This window comes from Danio rerio, chromosome 24, assembly GCF_052040795.2.
Source record: "Danio rerio strain M-AB ecotype USA chromosome 24, GRCz13ab, whole genome shotgun sequence".
NCBI classification, from domain to species: domain Eukaryota; kingdom Metazoa; phylum Chordata; class Actinopteri; order Cypriniformes; family Danionidae; genus Danio; species Danio rerio.
This window is the reverse complement of record NC_141044.1, coordinates 10,910,806-10,931,296: the sequence shown is the minus strand read 5'-3', so window position 1 is coordinate 10,931,296 and position 20,491 is coordinate 10,910,806. Positions and strand designations below refer to the sequence as shown.

The 20,491-nt window shown below is 38.4% G+C and overlaps 1 protein-coding gene across 5 annotated transcripts in view; it reads right to left on the bottom strand.

The window, feature by feature from the left end:
• Positions 1–1,471: 1,471 nt before the first annotated feature.
• LOC147837961 (uncharacterized) overlaps positions 1,472–20,491 on the bottom strand; it is a 42,810-nt gene continuing 23,790 nt past the window's right edge. For all 5 annotated transcript variants that reach the window (XM_087309307.1, XM_087309308.1, XM_087309310.1 and 2 more), the window contains 4 exons: positions 17,693–17,836; positions 16,623–16,751; positions 13,838–14,107; positions 1,472–2,018 (listed from right to left, as the gene is read on the bottom strand). In XM_087309307.1, the coding sequence (XP_087165433.1) occupies positions 1,803–2,018; positions 13,838–14,107; positions 16,623–16,751; positions 17,693–17,836 (759 nt within the window). In that variant the 3' untranslated portion in view covers positions 1,472–1,802. The remainder of the gene's footprint in view (positions 2,019–13,837; positions 14,108–16,622; positions 16,752–17,692; positions 17,837–20,491) is intronic.

Here is a 20,491-nt window from a genome sequence, read left to right as displayed (position 1 = left end):
CACACCCCTACATGGCAGTGTCAATCAAAACCAGTATTAGACATTTGTCGCAGTGTGTCCGTTTATGATTAAAAAGTATAAAAAAAATATGATTAAGGATATTTGACAGTCTTTGTTTTGTAAACGCCACAATCCCAAGCCAGACTCATTCTGAAAACGTACCGCTATATACATTTCTGGAGTGCGCAAAATACATTCCAGGAGCTGTTTTTTTTTTTTTTTATATTTGTTTTTGCGAATTCACCAGAGGCCGCTGTTTACACTTTTTGAGCTCTGAAATTTCTCTCTCATGTACCATTTGTGCCTGCTCTTGCGTAAATCCACCATAGGCCGCTGTGTATGCTTTTTGAGCTCTCAGCAAGTACCATTTGTGCCTGCTCTTCTCATGTAAATCCACCAGAGTACGCTGTGTATGCTTTTTCAGATCTTGAATTTCTCTCACGAGTGCCATTCATGCCTGCTCTTCTCACGTAAATCCACCAGAGGACGCTGTGTACGCTTTTTCAGATCTTTAATTTATCTTGCGAATGCCATTCGCACTGGCTGTTCTCACAAAAATCCACAAGAAGACGCTGTGTATGCTTTTTTCAATCTCAATTTCTCTCCCAAGTGCCATTCGCACTTGGTGTTCTCAAGTAAATTCACCAGAGGATGCTGTGTATTTTTTTCAGATCTCAAATTTCTCTCGCAAGTGCTATTCGCACCTGCTGTTCTCATGTAAATCTACCAGAGATACACTTTTTTTTAGGATCTCAAATTTATTTCGCAAGTGCCATTTGCGCATGCTATTTAAGCGTAAATTCACCAGAGGCCGCTGTCGACTGATTGTTTGACAAACTGACTAAGTGATGGATCGACTGACCCACACTTCTCCTTCCCTAAACCGAACCAATAGTATTTTTAAAAGCACCGATTGACCCGCCCACCCCATTTCCAAAACCCAACTGACAATTTTAAAAAGCAATCTAGAAAAAGAAAGGTCCTTGCTTAATTTTTATCAGGTTTTTAGATTTCACTATATTCTCACCCTGTTATTTACTTGTTTATTTATTTTTTTGGCTTCTGTTTTTGTCTTACCCGCTTTCTGGAATCGTTCTTTACCAGACTCGAACGCCGTCGTCGTAGTCAACTCTTCTATGCATCTCAATTCCACCACAGGAAAGCAGTCCATACAGAAATAAGCGGTCAGCTGGTAGTCGCAAAAAGGAACAGCGTCATACCGCCGCATTGCGTTCGTTTTTAAGATGAAATACAGCCATACGTACATCTGGCTACATAATTCGCAAGCTTCTTATATAGGGCTACGCTTTCAGAATGAGTCTTGCAGAATCCATGCCAGTGACTTTTATGTAGAAATTTTATATATTGAAATAATAGAAAATTTAACTAATTGACTTACAGTAATTATACCATTATCTCATTTCCCTTACTAAACCCACAATACATTCTTTTGAATTAAAATTCTCTAAAATTATTGTTGTAAACTCTTTAGTATTTTTTTTTTAAAAGAAATTTCCAACAGTGGGGGAAAAAAGATCATAGCTACAGTAGAAAGGCAGTAAGGTTTTTTTTGTTTTTTTCTTAACCAGTGTTAATCATCACAGCGTTTCCTGGCAGACAGATGTTCATTCTGTGATTCATTTGGGGGGGAAAAAACCTGAGCACTTATGCATGCAATTTGATCTTGGTAGATTGCTGTAAATTCCCTTCGTGTTCATTCACTGCATGAGCAACGGATCAAATCAGAAAACAAAACGTCATGCCACTTTGTAGATCAGCTTTGCTCTCTGAAGTGTCTGCCGTTAGGTCATTGTGGAATCATCTCTGTGCTGGTGTTGAACAGTCCTCCTGACGGGAACATTGTAATGGCGATCGTCCTCCGTGACGATACACACACATGGCCACTCGTGCTTGTGGTCATCTGGGTAATGCGTCACAAACTCTTCTGTGTCGGTCATGTACAGACGGAAGGCTTGAATGGTGTAGTTTAAGGCATAGCCCAGCAGAAACATCTCTACCTACAACACACAAAGTAAAAATACATTCATTTCAACCAGTTTTCTAATTTAACCCTCTATGGCAAGGGGGGGCAAACTCGGTCCTGTAGTTCCGGTGTCCTGCATAATTTAGCTCCATCTCTAATCAAACATACCTGAACATGCCAATCAGTGTCTTCAAGATCACTAGAAATCTATTAGCAGGTGTGTTTGATTAAAGTTAAAGCTAAACTGTGCAGGACACCGGCCCTCCAGGACTGAGTTTGCCCATCCCTGCTCTATGGCATGAATTTTTGTTTTAGGGGGAAAAAATATTTCACCCTATTTTTTTGAATGCTTGGGGGTCCCTTATAATAAATCAATCATAGAATGTGCTCCCCCCTAGCCCCCCACTAGATTTTGGTTTGTTGTCTTTCAGGGGACTAAAACAACAATATATTATTATATGTCAAATGAGGAACAAACGAGATGTAAATACATGGTGTCCTGCAGAGTACAGCTCTAACCCCAATTGGACAGCTACTCAAGCATTAACCAGCATATGTACTGGCAGGTTGGCAACTAAACTCTGCAGGACACCGGCCCAACATTACAGAGTTTGGGCACCCTTCTTTAGATGAATCTTTGCATACTCTGTATCTCCCTTTCTGTATGATCATCAAGTGGGCTGAATCCAGATGCGCATCAAACTTAGTTCCTGGAAGGCTGCAGCCCTGCTGAGTTTAGTTGCAACCCTGCTTCAACAGACTCACCTGTAAGGTTTAAACAAGCCTGAAAAACTCAATTAGTTTAATCAGGGTTAAAGATAAACTGTGTAGAGCTGTGGCTTTTTGCATCTTTGAATGCCGTAAGCAGGCTACAGTCCCAAAAATGGCTTGTTTGCCTCCAAAAGAAAGGTCTAACCCACACTTTGGGCTTTGCGGTATATCAAGTTCTGGGGATATATCGATATGATTCCCCAACGTGATGAGGTATTATCTAATATTGTTCATATCGATTTGGTTTGAGGCCACATGTGTGCATTCTGTGAGAAACAGACCACTCTAAGGCAGCAAGCGCAGTATTGTTAACTAGTTTCATTGAAAAGTAGCAAACCGTTGCCAGATTACGTCATGCAATAATTCGCATATCAGTGACATCACCCCGTAGTATCTGACAAGCGTAAGCCTGTCATGTCTCTACTCTCAGAGGAGCCGTGTATTATATTAAGACATTACATCCAGATGCATAATAAATAGGTTCTTATTGACATATTACTTTGCGTGATGGCATCATTGCGTAATCACAACTCAGAACTACATCTTTATGTAGTATACAAAATAATTACTGTTTTCTCAAATTGACTGGCCATCTCAGCAAAAAGATTATTTGAAATATGTCCATTCAGATTTGCATGAACATATTGACCTTATTCTAAAATGCCTGTTTTCGTGATTGTCTTAGAACAGGGTTGCTCAATCCTGTTCCTGGAGATCTACCTTCCTGCAGATTTCAGTTGCTACCCATATCAAACACACCTGAACCAATTAATTAGGACCTGAATACCACGTGATAATTACAGGCAGGTGTGTTTGATATGGGTTACAACTGAAATCTGCAGGAAGGTGGAAGGAAATATCAGTTTGCAACATCAAACAGTGAAACAAGCAGTTTTTAATGTCTAAAAATGAATGGAAGTGAATGAGACCGGAAGTCTCGAGCTAAAGATTCAAATGGCTGCGCCCGCTCGTCGGCGAAGAATAAGGTGAATAGTTGTGACTATTGTATACTATTTGTAAAAGTAAAACACTTTCTTTATAAGACTTTTTTATTTTTAAATGTGAAACAGTTACATTCTTTTAAACAATCACAGCTTGTGTACTTACTCTTTTTAACTTGTAAAAAATAACACATTTGTGAAAGTGACAATTATAGCACTGTTGGAATTTATTGCTACCTAAATTACCAACAATTATATGTGCTAACAAATATCAGTAAATTAACAGTTATGAAAAACAATACTCTACTAGAGCAAGTACTCTACTAAGTGAAGCCAACAGCCACTGCTCTTTTGAGTCACTTTTTAAAAATTGCTAAAAGTAGCCAAATGAATGTTAAAAATTGCTACATTTGTTGCTAGGTGCTTTTTGAAAAAAAAAAAAAAAGCTGCTAGGGTAGTGTTAAAAGCTGCTAAATCGAGCAACAAAATTGCTAAGTTGGTAACAATGAGCAAGCGAGCTCCGCTTGCACAAATGTGCAAATGCACAAATGAATGACTCACTCCAAACACACAAATGATTTGTTCAAAATGAACGATTCTATCAAGAACGACCCATCACTGATGTGACATGGAGGAACATGCAGTACTGGTCTTGTATCGAAATCTGACTTTACGGACAAATATGAATCCTGCTCGAGTGCACGCACATCACAGCGCCAGAAGCTGCCACAACGGTTTATCAGAAACCTTTAATCGATCAATTATTCCGCAATTGACAGCAAGAACAAACATAGAAGCCTTGTCAAATTGACAAGCAGCACTTGAATGTGTTCAAAAGAATTAAAAAAGCTAAAATGGGACGAATTTTTACTGCATTTCGAAAGTGAAACCACCTCATATTCACTTCAGAATTTATTACACGACACTCTCTTCTTTACATTTACGTTATAACACATTTAGCCCTGCGTTCTGGTCTGTTATAATGACTGTTTACATCTATATGTTTAACCAGCATTTCATCACAGTACTCTGAAACTATTTCGTTGCTTCTCATATCTATAGTCTATTCCTTTTCATCTCCTTATTTAATATTTAGTAAAACAAGTTTAGCCAAAACGAAAGAAAAGAAAAAGTGTAGGATTTTTTTTACGTGGAATGAAAGACTTTTTTTTAGATATCTTTAATAATTGTGCACAATACATGTAAATGTGTAACTAAAACATATACAGCTGATTTAATTGTTTATAAATCACACAACTGTAGTGTACAGGATTACTTATAACACTGTAATTGTGACATAAAATATCATGTTTCATATTTACATTCAATGTGGTTCTTTTCAAACCTACAAACTTTTTGTTGTTACTATTTAAGTGTTTCTTTTTTACTCTGACAATGTAGCTATGTTTTCTATGGTTCTGTTTTTGTTTTTTGTTTTTTTTGTTATTTGCACAGCAGCACAGTAGAGCTGTATATAGTATTAAGTAGGGAAAAAACCCTGTACTGTTTTTTTTTTTTTCCAAATCGTTTGTTTCCCTACTGCTCTACCTTCATTTCGAAAGAATGCCCCCTTACACCCTACCTTTTCCTTTTCTAAGGGGAGCTCTCAAGACCTACCTGATCTTGCATCCCCTTATATGCCTATTGACTGGGTGAGAGCCTTGGGCTCAAGTATCTCTGAGCTCAGGGTTCTCTCCCGGGACAGCATGCCAAACCTGCTATTAACGCAAATGCTTGAAACAGTACCTATAGGGAAGTGACAATGTGTCTTTGCCAGCTCGGTGCTTGTATCCATGTATAACTTGCCATGTGTGTAAGATGTATATCTGCTATTTGGGAATAATGTGAAGTAAACCCACACTTTGCTGATGATGCATTAGGAAAAATTTGAGCATGAGCATGACTTTGTATGTTTGTTTGCAAATGACTTTAATATATAGACCCCTAAACAACTTACTATGCATGCGCGTAACATCATCGTTTTCAAAGACTTTCATTTTCGAATGTTTTCACGGACACAATGAGTACATTTACATGGACAACATTAATCGACAGTACTATGATTAAGAGTCCACCATGTAAACAGTGATTTTTGACGACCTTTATCTGACTAAAGTCATATTCAGACTAAACAGAAATCAAATGAAGACATGTGGAGTATGCGGATTTTAGTGGCATAATTGAAGTGCAGTAAAGACATGTAAACACTGCAATCAAACTATTACCATCATGTTGGACTTTTCACTGCATTTTGCGACAGGATAGTCTAAACACACTATTTGTTTGACACTATTCTCTGCACCTACCGAGTCAGTAAATGACCACAGACACATTTAAAACAACACTATGCAAGCAGTTCAGACTTGCATCTAATAATTTGTTTGTCATGGGGGCATGCAGGAAATGTTCCCGAATGGATATGAAAGTGTCAAACTGCAGTTAAAGTCCGCAAATTAAAAATGAAAGATCCAAAACTACATGAAACTCCAGAGGAATTGTGGATAGCGTGATGACACAACGAAGTTAATCAAATTATATTCTATAACATGTAAAACAGGATCATGAATGGAACATTCAAAAAGCAGCTCATGTAAACACCTTAATCATATTATTTTCTTATTCATGCTTGCTTACATATGTCCAAGAAACAGGCAAAAAATGCTGTATTGTGTATGCCACATCAGAATTTGTACTGTCAGCTTGTTAATAAACAGTACCTACAGGGAAGTGACAATGTGTCAGCAGCGGCTCAGTGCTTGTATCCATGTATAATTTGCCATGTGTGTAAGATGGGTATCTACTTTTGGGAATAATGTGAAGTAAACCCACACTTTGCTGATGATGCATTAGGATAAAATATAGTGCGATTTTGTATGTTTGTTTGTAATCTACAGACCCCTGAACAGCTTACTATGTGCATGGACGTGACGTCATTATTTTCAAAGACTTTCATTTTTGGATGTTTATACGGATGCATCAATGACAGCGTTTTCAAAAACATCGACTTTGAAACCCATTTTTAAATGTATGTCTTCATTCCCAAAAATGGCACCAAGTAATTGAACAGGCAAAACGCTTCCAAATTTTGGCTGAAAGCATTGTCATGTAACACTAAAACCAAAAAGGGACTGACACTCAAGGGCTAAATCTGTCAGTATTTCAATGAATCAAAGTTAGCAAGTTGAAAATGTTGTGATTGATTTTGAAATTCCAGTTTGTTTAAAAGGGTACATTTGCTAGGTTTTGATTTGGAAATTTAAGGTTTGATTTTTCCCTGACTTTGTGAGGCAAGGACAAGTCTCTCACAAATCCCACAAGGTAGAGGGGAACTGTTTCTTGGGAGTAGTCATGATACTGGAATTCGGTACTGAAATTTTTGAACATTTGAGCGCTATCGAGTGCGATCTTAAACATTTGCTGTTATGTTCTCGTGCTCAACAGAAATGACTGTGATTGGCCTTAAAGGTCATCAATTGCTCACTGCTGTTCACTTAGTGTAAACTACAGATACACGGACACTGGAGCATTTTAAAGTAACGAAGATCAGCTGGTCTGTTTATGAGCTGACATACGAATGATCCGCAGATGAATCAACTGTTCTTCATGGCTTTAAAATCAGAGGCACTCTGTTAAGGGCTGTCTCGTCCCTTTATGAACGGAGTAGGATTTTGGTTTGTGTTACGGGCAATCTACGTTCCTACTCTCACCTATAGTCATAAGCTTTGGGTCATGACCAAAAGAACAAGTTTTTGAATACAGGAGGAGGCCTCAAGGAAGACCCAGGACACGCTAGAGAGACTACGTCTCTCGGCTGGCCTGTGAATGTCTCGGGATCCCTTTGGAGCAGCTAGAGGAAGTGTCTGGGGAGAGGGAAGTCTGGGGTTCTCTCTTAAGACTGCTGCCCCCGCGGTCCGGCCCCGGAAAAGCAGAAGAAAAAAATAAATGAATTGATGTTTCCCTATTTAGACAGAATGCCTGAGTATACTGCCCAAAAGGCAATTCAAATATGGCTGTCGAATTAAAAGACTTGCCTTAAAGGGACTTTGCCAGTAATCACACAATTATGGAATCATATCACAGAATGATTCATTTTAGACATTTGACTAAAGTTATTAGGTGAGTTTGGAGTAAAGAATGTTAACTGGGGTTTAAAAACAGATTATGCTGCTCAGAATTGTCTTGTCTTAGTCCTATTAGAAAACTGCAGGGGCCAAGGTTAAATTGCTGGTATTGGTTTGGCCAGGAGTCGAAACCAAAAACTGGTATTACCATCCAGGCCTGTAGCCAGCCTGGTGAAAGGAGTGGTTCTTTTTTTCTTAAAAAGTTGACTATTTTGCAGTTATTTGCCTATTTTTTACTTAATTATGAAATATAAATACTGAATATAAGTGACATTTTAAGCACTGTTTTAGCTGAATTAGCCTGTCGTATGGTCTTCATAACCAAATTTATTTCCTAAATATTTAGAATAATAAAATGTGATATATTTATTTTTAAAATACAAATTTATTTCATCAAATATCATTAAATAAAAGGTTTTAAATTAAAAACTGTAGCCTATTTTAATTTACAGGCAAATAACAAACTGGCCAACGGCCAGCACAATTCACTTTCCTCAGTCAGAATTTGGTCATTTCATATATAAACCATATTAATAATAATAATAACTAGATTCTTAAAGTTTGAGGACAAACTTTGAGGCTGGCTTGTGAACGTCTGATGTTAATAGTTTATTTAGTTTAAACAGTTTTAAAAAGTATGAAAAGATAGATAGATCGACAGACAGACAGACGGACGGACGGACGGACGGACGGACGGATAGACAGACAATAGATAGATAGATAGATAATAGATAGATAGATTACCATGTTACTAGCATGATTCTAGCATAAATTAGCATGTTACTAGCATGATTCTAGCATGACTTAGCATGATTCTAGCATGAATTAGAATGTTACTAGCATGATTCTAGCATGACTTAGCATGATTCTAGCATGAATTAGAATGTTACTAGCATGATTCTAGCATGAATTAGAATGTTACTAGCATGATTCTAGTACGAATTAGCATGTCACTAGCATGATTCTAGCATGAATTAGCATGTCACTAGCATGATTCTAGCATGAATTAGCATGTCACTAGCATGAATTAGCATGTCACTAGCATGATTCTAGCATGAATTAGCATGTCACTAGCATGATTCTAGCATGAATTAACATGTTGTAAGCATGATTCTAGCCTGAATTAGCATGTTACTGGACGGACGGACGGACGGACGGACGGACGGACAGACGGACAGACGGACAGACGGACAGACGGACAGACAGACAGACAGACAGACAGATACAGATAGATAGATAGATATAGCTGCTGTTATATCGTTGCTAGATTAGTCTGTTTTGTTGCTATGGAGTTGATTGACAGCTTAGACTGATGATGTATCAAAGCTTCTTGCCAGTATGAACAGTTAAAAGCAACACCCATGTCTCTATCACACTGCAGCATGACGATATCAATCTGAACCTCTATAATGGCAGTCTATGGGACCGTTGCTAGGGGGCCATATCTGGTTGTTAGGGGTGTGGCTAGAAAGTTAAAAGTTCATCAGTTATAGGTAGTTTGGTAGTCTGAGTTAAATGAGCCCAGTTCAAAGTCTGTGCGACAGTCTGATGTAGAGTTATGAGCTCACAAAGTTTGGTGCAATGTTAAGTCAATGGGATTTTTCCGATGGTCCCGGGACGTTTTTCGGAAAACCGAAAGTCGGATCAGTCCGAAAAGATATAGCAACCCGAGTCAGACCAGTTTGGAGGTCTGGTGTGAGTTTGGTGGTCATAGCTCGAAAGCTCTAGGAGGAGATAGAGTTTAATTTTTAGTCTCAGAAGAAAAATAGGATAACAATAGTCTGGCTTGCTACACAAGCCAGCCTAATAATGTAGAGCTTCACAATTTTTCTAGCATCTCTTGTAGTTCATCTGAAAATTCACCGATAAACACACAAGCCAAAATAGTATTCAAATTGATTTTAATATGAGTCGCTTTGATGCTTTACACTTTTTTACTGGTCATTTTTGTTTCAAGAATAATGTCCCAGATTTAGAATAAAAGTTACTTGTCAAATCTTTTCTCCATTTAAAAATAATACAGTAGGGAAAGATGTCTTTGCATGTGTCAGATATTTTTTTGCACAGCTGAATGTTGGACTCTTGAAAAAATTATTGTTTGCATTGGTCAAAACCGATTAGCTGAAGTCACACCAGGATTCCGCTTGGTCTTAAGCCTTTTTCAATGGGTAGCAGTCAAAATAGGACAAATGAGCTCACGTTTGGGACAAATTCTGGACCTTTGTCAGTGAGGGGTGAGTCTTCTGAACCAACTAAATCCCCCCTGGCTACGTGCCTGTCGTCGCTGATGCCATCGTAACATCACATCTGCATCACCACCACTGCTCAACACAAGCCAAGCCAGAGTTTACAAACAGCCTGAGCAAAACGCGCCACCAAAGCAGCTTCCACAACAACATCCTTCATATTACCTATAAAAAAAACTGAAGCACATCTTATCAACCAGATCTGCCTCTTTGGAAAGAAGAAAAATGAAGTTGGGTAACTTAAAATGAAGAGGAACTCGAGAAAAACAGAGATGTTTTTTTTTTTTTCCCCAATGGTTTAAGTGGCGCTTCCCCAAAGAATTGTCCTTTTTTTTTTGCCTATGGTCAAGAAAAACATTTTTAAAAAGGCTGTAAGACACTTGTCTCATCCCAAAAGCTCAAAAGAAAAAATAGCTACAGATCTTGAACTGTATTGCCAGGAATTCAGCCCCACTTTGCAAGAGACTGAGTGCTGATGCTCAAGTTGGGGCAAAAGTCTGGCACAAAAATGAGAAAAAGCTACATAAGGGTGCTGTGACCCTGTATAAAAGTTTACAAGAAGTGAGCAACAGAGGCTGTTAGATGAGGGTGCAGTAGAGGACAAAGATCTTCTTTGATTGATCCCGAAACTTGTCACTTGTGTCAAGAAAAAGGACTATCCAGGGTTGCGGAATCAAGTGACACAAAAGACAATGAAGACCATACCAGATTCAGAGCGGGCAAAAAGGGTGGGGGGAATCTGGAGCAAAGCTCACCAAGGCCACTCATCCAACACAGATAAGAACAATACACACCACAAACCACACTCGCTCATACTCTAAACTGCAGTGATGACTTGCTTTCCTGTTTACATGAACACGCTTTAGTAAACCAAAAAGGTACAAGTAGGCTCTATTTTAATGATTTAGCATACAAATAGATGGCTGTTTTTGTTAACAGGTAAATGCCCTGCAAAAAATAAATGTACATATTGGGTATTTCTATTCTCCTGTGTTCAAAGGTAATTTAAGTCAACTAAAAGATACACTCACCCACCCACCTTTCTTAATCCCTTACAGCTATGCAGGCTTTCACCACATCTACGGATTTACAACAGTCGGTGAGGGCTGAGTACAAGCCCAAAACAATCTGGTTAAAGACCCAAGACAAGTAATTTTTCCTAAAAACTTCTCTAACTTTGCAAAAGTTACGCATGGTTTAGATCACAAGTGTCAAATCCAGTTCCGTGTGGGCCGCAGCTCAGTACAGTTTAGTTCCAACCCTGCTTCAACACACTTACCTGTAGGTTTCAAACAAGCCTGAAGGACTCAATTAGTTTAATCAGATGTGATAAAGATCAGATGTGTTAATTAGAGATAAAGCTAAACTGTGCAGAGCTGACAAGATTTGACACCTGGGGTTTAGATCATGTAAAAAGGAGAGGAATGATTTGCTAAATCAGTATTGGTTCACAAAAAGATTTACTTCCTTTGTGGACAGATAATGCAAGTGATGCATAATTAGTGCCACAAATGTTGTGATCTGAGGACAAACAATAGCTTTGTTTACATCAAGGGTGTCCAAACTATGTCTTGGAGGGCAGGTGTCCTGCATATTTTAGTTCTTAACCCAACTAAACACACCTGAACCAGCTAATCAAGATCTTTCTAGGTATACTAGAAACTTCCAGGGAAGTGTGTTGAAGGATGTTAGAGCTAAACTTTGCAGGACACAGGCCCTCCAAGACTGAGTTTGGACATCCCTGGCTTACTTGAACCCAAGAAATCCACTTGTAACCAGACATAACTCAATCGGAATAACAAAAGTCATGAGCTAGCGGTCCAATCCCAGTGGAGAAAGGGCAGTACAAATACTAAACAGAAATCAGCACTGTGGATATTTAATCTCCCCCAGTGTCTCATTAAACGGTGTACTACAGGACTGCTCTCAGTTGTACATTTTCAGAAAACACTGATATTTTCAGCAGCTTAAAAATGCTTTGGTGGACATGTGGCTTGATACCCTTTCAAAATGTTCCTTCCACTTTCAGAGAAATACTGCAGGACCGGGTTTCTTCAGTCATCCATATACAGATGCCTTGTTTAGTTGGGGGAATGCAGATATAAAGCTTAATAAATAAAGGCAGCAGGTCATAAAGGTATTCTGTGGCATTGATGCAATGCTCAATTGGTACTAATGGGCCCAAAGTGTGTCAAGAAAATATCCCCACACCATTACACCACCACAACCAGTCTGAACTGTTAATACAAGGCAGGACGGATCAATGGTTTCATGTTGTTGATGCCAAAATCTAGCTCTACCATTCAAATGTCGCAGAAGAAATTAAAACTCATCAGACCGGGGAATGTTTTTTCCAATCTTCTACTGTCCAATTTTGGTGAACCTGTGAGAAACTGTAGCCTAAAGCCTGGTTTATACTTCTGCATCAAGTGACCGGCGTAACCCACGGCGCATGCAACGCGCGTAGCTGTGCATTTATACTTCTGCGCACTGTCTCTGTTGGTCTGCATTAACACTTCCGCAACGCTAGTTGGCAGTGAGTTGTAAATGTTTCTCTGTGTCGAGTTTCTTCGCTGTTGTTTTGTTTTCCTGAACACTTCCGGGATGTACAAGTGGCTCAAACTCGCTCATTTTGAGGCAAGAACTGGCGGACGTGCAACAACTTTGACTATGAGGTAAACACAAAACAAAAATTTCCATCCGGAGCTACTTCACAGGACTCCACACTTGTAAACAATTGCTCCACATGGCTCTCAGTCCCGCCCAGACTCGTCAGCGCTACCAAGCAGACCAATCACAGACCTTGCGCTACGCGTCGTTGCAACGTGTAGTTACATTTTTTGAGCTACGCCGACGGCCACGGCGAAGGACTATGCGCCAGCGCCGTAGCATACGCGGGCGTTTGACGCAGAAGTATAAATCAGCCTTTAGTTTCCTGTTTTTAGCAGTGTGGTCTTCTGCTGCTGTAGGCCATCTGCCTCAAGGTTAGACGTGTTGTGCATTCAAATATGCTCTTCTGTATACCTCGGTTGTAACGAGTGGTTATTTGAGTTACTGTTGCCATTTTATCAGCTGAAACCAGTCTGGCCATTCTCCTTTGCCCTCTGGCATCAACAAGGCATTTGCACCCACAGAACTGCCGCTCACTGAATATTTTCTCTTATTTGGACCATTCTCTGCAAAGCCTTGAGATGGTTGTGCGTGGAAATCCCAGTAGATCAGCAGTTTCTAAAATACTCAGACCAGCCCGTCTGGCACCAACAACCATGCCATGTACAAAGTCACTTAAATCACCTTTCTTCCCCATTCTGATGCTCGGTTTGAGCTGCAGCAGATTGTCTTGACCATGTCTACATGCATTGAGTTGCTGCCATGTGATAGACTGATTAGAAATTGTCATTAACAAGCCGTTGAACAGGTGTACCTAACAAAGTGGCCAGTAATGGTATTTGTCAGTTATTGTTAAAAATTGATTTCTAAGATAGAAAAGGAATATCTTTCTGGAACCAGACTCACACGGAACGAGACATACTCTTTCTGGAACAAGACATACACCACACGTGCGTGAATGCAGCTTGCTGCCCCCAAACAAACTGATGACCTCAAAATCAAAATCTGAGTTTTCTTAACAATTGTACAAAGTCAAACTATCCAGCAACATTACTGACAACTGAGATTGTTCTATGTGAGCATGTGCAACTGACAAGAAACAACAAAATAGGATTATTATTACAAGCTGTACAGACTGCATTAAGTTTGCCGGTGCGGTCATACCTGTTCTACTCCTCCACTGAAGCCGATCTGGCTCAGGTGATTGGCCAGGAGGGATTGTGGGTTTTCTGATGTGTCGCGGGCAAAGAGAAGCCAGCAGAACACAGGCACTTCTTGATCTGTCACCATTTTACGATGAAGCTCAATGGCTTTGGCCAGCATCAGGAACTTGAGTGCTTCCAGGAGACCATATTCCTCATCTCCACCTTGAAACACATGTTCACAGAGACTCTGCTTCTCCTCTGGGCTCTCACAGGCCACTGCTGCTCTCCACTGAATATGCAAAACATAAAGACACTAATACATGAGAAGAAAGTAACATTGATGATATTTTCACTTTCATAACCACACAAAGTTCTGTCAAAACTGTAATTGACTTAGAGTAGGGGATTATGTACACTACCAGACAAAAGTCTAATCCCCTATCCAAGTTTTAGGAACAACAAATAATAACTTGACTTCTATTAAGTTGATCATTTGGTATGTGAAGGGGCTTATATGAAAGGTAAAGCCCTTCTACATTATGCTTATTTTACCAAAATAAAATCTGATCATGTCTTGATTTTTAATTATTTAATTAGTACAGTAAGGTCTCACTTTGCATAGACAGAAGTCTTGTCACTCAACAGAAATAATGTATTGTACAGAATATAAAGTCAGGGTGCAGTGGAAAAAGAGTGAATATTGTGTATGACTCCAATGAGCTTGAAGGACTGCCTCCATACATCTCTGCAATGACTCAAAGAACTTAATAAAGTCATCTGGAATGGCAAAGAAAGCGTTCTTGCATGACTTCGATAGTTCATCAAGATTCTTTATATTCATCTTCAATACCTTCTCCTTCATTTTAGCCCAGACATGCTCAATAATGTTCATGTGTGATGACTGGGCTGGCCAAACCTTCTTTGCTTTCAGGAACTTTGATGTGGAGGCTGAAGTATGAGAAAGAATGCTATCCTGCTGAAGAATTTGCCCTCGCCTGTGGTTTGTCATGTCACAGCACAAATGTCTTGACACCTCAGACTGTTGATGTTGTCATCCACTCTGCAGATCTCTCACATGCCCCAATACTGAATGAAACCCAAAATAATGATTTTTTTCTTCACCAAACTTGACTAATTTCTGTGAGAATCTTGGGTCCATGTGGGTTCCAATAGGTCTTCTGCAGTGTTTGTGATGATGGGGATGCAGTTCAACAGATGATTAAACAGTTATTATTTGTTGCTCTTACAACTGAGATCAATGATGATACTTTTGTCAGGTAGTGTACTTGGACTAATCAGAATTAAGCACTCCATAAAGACCTGTACATTACTGGATAAAACATTCACATTTCACATCCTTTCCACATTCTATTACATTTATGTAACTTTGGAACTACATTTCACAAACAAGTCATTGCTAGACTTTCTGCTTAAAATCTGCCAACACTTGATTTTGTTGAACTCCTAACAGACGTCCTACTGTCTATAAAAATGATAAAAGTATGACTTTTTTATTTATTTATTTATTCATTCATTTTCTTTTCAGCTTAGTCCCTTTATTAATCTGGGGTCACCACGGCGGAATGAACCACCAACTTATCCAGATTATGTTTTACGCAGCGGATGCCCTTACAGTTGCAACCCATAACAGGGAAACATCCATACACACTGATTCACACACAGAAAAATTTAGCCTACCCAATTCACCTATACCGCATGTCTTTGGACTTTTTTGGGGGAAACTGGAGCACCCGGAGGAAACCCACGCGAACACAGGGAGAACATGCAAACTCCACACAGAAATGCCAACAGACCCAGCCGAGGCTCGAACCAGCGACCTTCTTGCTGTGAGGCGATCGTGCTACGCATTATTTATTTATTGACTAACCCTAATCTAACAGTCTACTAATCCTCTAATATGTGAGTGGTGTGTTGTTGTGAAGTTATGTACAGTACAACCTACTGAAAAAAATGCATCTTACACTGTACGTTCCAGTGTATTCATTTACTTATTCTTACTTGTCTAAAGTGATTTCAGAAATAAACATACATTATTAAAAAAGATAACCGCCTTGATGTTTTTTTATCTCTTATTTATTTATTTATTTACTTACTTAATTACCTATTTACTTACACTTCAACGCTTAAAAATATATATGAAAAAACAGAATGGCAAAATATGGGTGAAATAATAACATTGAATAAAGTCATTCAGCATATAATCATACACAAATACTGCAGAAGACCTATTGGAACTCGCATGGACCCAAGATTCTCACAGAAATCAAGTTTGGTGAAGAAAAAATTATGGTTTGGGGTTACATTTAGTATGGGGGCGTGCAAGAGATCTGCAATGTGAATGACATCATCAACAGTCTGAGGTATCAAGACATTGTGCTGCCCATTAAATTACGAACCACAGGAGAGGGCAAATACTTCAGCAGGATAGCGCTCCTTCCCATGCTTCAGCCTCCACACCCAAGTTCCTGAAAGCAAAGAAAGTCAAGGTGCTCCAGGATTGGCCAGCCCAGTCACCAGTAATAAACATTATTGAGCATGTCTGGATTAAAATTATATAATAATATCAACAAAAAAAAACAACAACTTTAACTAAATTATTAAAATGCGGACAAAAATAATCTTGATGCCCAAAATGATTATATTTTAAATAATTAGTTCTTGCTAACAAATGTTTAAAACTAGAGCTTAAACTAGTGGCAGTGCATAGCGATTTTAAGGTTGGTGTTAAACACATTCATTTTATTTAGGCATTTCTAAATAAAAGCAAGAAAACAGAGCTTTACCTGAGTTTTAAGAAGATCCAAATAATATTTCAGCTTCTCCACAGAATTCTCCTCACTTCCCAACTTGCATTGTGGGGGAAACACCCATCCACCAATCAAATGCTCCCGAGTTTCAATACTCTCTGGCAACTGTAAGAATAATTCGCAGCTGAGAATTTGAGCTAGAAAGCATTTGTAATCTTGGGGGGGTTGGGGGGATTGCAGATATTCGTCCAGCACTGTATTTTCTTACATCAGTGGTAAATTAAGATGTTTCTCTGCTACAACAAAATCTCTGTTTAATAGAACACTCCACTGCAAAAAGTGGGCTCATTTTAGAACTACCCTGTGGTATGGCAGCAAAGTTCCTTCATTATTATGCCAGAATGAGAGGATACTTCCTAGCCATAACAACCTAGAAAATAGCAACATTTCATATTCCGTCAGTTTTAGTACAAGATTTAACTACAGATGGGTCAAGCTTTAAATTGGAAAATTATCTTTTTTGAAATTTTCGAATGGGATGCTAATGGTTTAATCTGATTCAATGATCTAAGCTAAGCTAATCGTGCTCCTGCCAGACCCACTGACTGGCTAAATGGATTCAAATATGGTAAAACACAACGGTCAAACTTTAGAAATGAGTTTAAAAGTGCTGTGCTCCTTTATTTACGGGCTAATGTCTCATAGATAATGCACTGTCCTGCCAATGAAAACCCAGAGAATTACATTTGTTAAATCTCACTACAGCAGTTTTCTCTGCTCTCTCTAGCCATGTAGCCACTGATGGTGGATGAGGAGATTCAGCCCAATGTGTAAAGCACTTCCAGCACTGTCCAGAAAAAGCGCTATATAAATGTAAGGAATTATTATTATTATTATTATTATTAGGTACATATTACTTCTACCACAACCACCACCACTAATAATAATAATAATAATAACAACAACAATCACAATAATCATAATAAAAATGAAATTACTAAAAAACAACTACTCCATAGCTGGCCACATTCCCAAAGATGAATAAGCCCTAATATAACATTCAAAGACATCAACTGAGCTCCATAAGAATCCTCAGGTCTCCTTACCAATAGAAAGCTTTCGTCCTGCATCCAGGTGGGCATGTTTGTGCTGGTTGCCAGCACCTGGTACAGTGTAGCACGCAGGGCACAGTAGTTATCGCCTCTGACTCTCCTCAGACCACTGAAGCTATGAGACATCTCACTGTAGCCCTGAAACAAACATAGTCAAGCAAGTCAACATTTGCATGCATCCTTAAATGGGATGCACTTTTTTTTTTTTACACAGCCAGGATTACAGCAGTCAACATTTGAAGTGGATCAAAGCCTTTTATCAAAGTTCTCCTAAAACTATTGAACCCCTTCCTGTCTACTTTGAAATATCACCAATCTAAGGCCACTGTTGCTCAGATTGTACGTCATGTTCTGCACCATCACATGAAGTCCAATTTTTGGGGACTGAGCATGTTGAAGTGGCATGTTCAGATTCTGATGATGGTGAGAGCGACAGTGAGAAGTGACAGTGACAGCAGTGAAAGTAAGAAAACGAGAAAGTCCAGTAGATATAAAAACAAAAGTCCATTCTCACTTTACGCCATCTTAGCACAGAATTCCAAGGATTCACAATAACCTTCTGGAATTAGGACAGAGTTCAACATTAAAATGATAAGCAAGCACTCCCTTTTTGAATGACAAATGTGTGTCACGTACTGATATAAAGATTTATTTCCCCCTTAGGCAAAGCATGTAGTTCACTGTTGTCTCTGGCTGCATCCAGCTAGACTTGTTTTGAATTAGTAATTACTTTACCACTGCTAAAAAATGTGTCTATACAGTATATCTGAGCCATATGAATCTATTCTGGCCTAATGGAGTAGTTACATGTACATTGTATGAAAATTTTACAATCACATCAGAAGCCTACTATATCCATCTTTTGCCACACATGACAAGTCTAGATCACATATATCATAACTTATGTGATGCTGTACAACAATAATTCATATTTTTACAGTACTGTGAGGGTTGAGGTAGGAGTAGATGTCAAAAAATACTGTATAATGATTAGTTTATTAAATAATATGAACAATACTTTTACTATGATGGTTGGTTTTAGGGTTGGGGTAGACATTAAAATACAAATAATAGGTAATTTAATAAAGAATACAAATAGTTCTTGGTAACTTCTGGCAATGGCACATGACCAGGGCTATTTTTGCTATTTCTGCAGAGAATTTTGATAAAAATCTGCGCATTTCTGAGGAATTATTTTGGAAGTATCCAGCGGAGTATTATAACTAAAACCTTAATATAATAAATAAAAAGTAATAAATTACTGAATAAATGCAGATTTACACATTTACTCAAGTAAATAAACAGAGTTAATGATGGGCTAAAAATCTGCAGAAATTCTGTGCGCGCAGATTCCGTGTGGGCCTACACGACTACTGTTTCAAATCAGAGGTTACACTTCCTGGTTGGAGAACTTATAATCAAAGAGATTAAAATGAATCACTTCAAAATTCTGGTTGCACAACAAACAATCCATACTTAACCAAAGACTATAGAACATACAAGACATGTTACTCTTAATTTTTTAATAGGTAAAAATGCAATAGTCAGTATGGATGCTCTAGCAGAGGAAGCCCTGCCTTCTATTAATGGAGTCAATTAACAATCGCTAAAGACTGACTATTTTCTGGAAGAGGGTCTTGGATCAGTGTGTTTTTTATGAAAGTTTCTGCTTTGCTATTGGGTCATTAAACATGCTGGATTATCATTGAATACTTGTCGAATACATCAAAAACAATTGTTCTCTGGTTTTGTAATCTGTACGAAACAAATGCAAGGTGCACTCTTCCTTGTCTGGGCTCTATTTTAATGATCTAGACGCATTTTAAGTCCTAAGCGCATGGCGCAAAAGCATTAAGCACTTAGCACTTTAAAGACAGAAAAATATGCTTTGCACCCTGATGCATGGTCTAACAAGGTTGTGCTTATTCGCTTCATGAGTTATGGGTGTGTATTAAACCAATCAGTCTTATCTCATGTTCCTTTTAAGAGTTACTTTGCTATTTATTTATTTATTTATTTATTTACATACTTTATAAAAGGAAAAACTGAACACTTCACTAGCAATAAAACTGCAGTGCGAGGATAACGAATAAGTCTCTTTCATTCGACCTCTATACTTTCCTTTTACTCTATTTTACAACTTTACTTTCGTGGATAAGGAAACAGTGTTGTACGCACTCCACTGAAGACATCCATTAGCATACATATTTAATTAAGTTCGTTAAGCACAACGATTTGTTTCAAAACTATTTCTAAATTCAGTTCTACAAATAAATGAACAATAATAACAAAGTGTGGTCAAAAAACAGTAATATCCAAACACACATCCTATTTTAATGCCCCATATGGTGATGAATACGTCTCCAATACCTGACAGGTGGACAAATCTAAATAGGTTTTTAATAAAACAAACATAAATATGCTTATAATAAATGTAATATGTATTTTTGTTAATGTAATGTGTATTTTATATAGAGCATTTATTGTGTATGGCCATACACCCAAAGCGCTTTACAATCATGAGGGGCGTCTCTCCACACCACCACCAGTGTGTAGCATCCACTTGGATGATGCCACGGCAGCCACAGGACAACGGCGCCAGTGCGCTCACCACACACCAGCTATTGGAGTATTATAAATAATACTGCTAATTATAATAACATTATAAAAAAGCTAATTGTTATAAGTAAACTGAAAAAAAGCCCCACGAGATGAAGAAGGCATGGAGGTGGAGTTGTTTTTTATATGTATGTAGAGAATAACAATTTTTATAACATTAATTATTATTTTTTC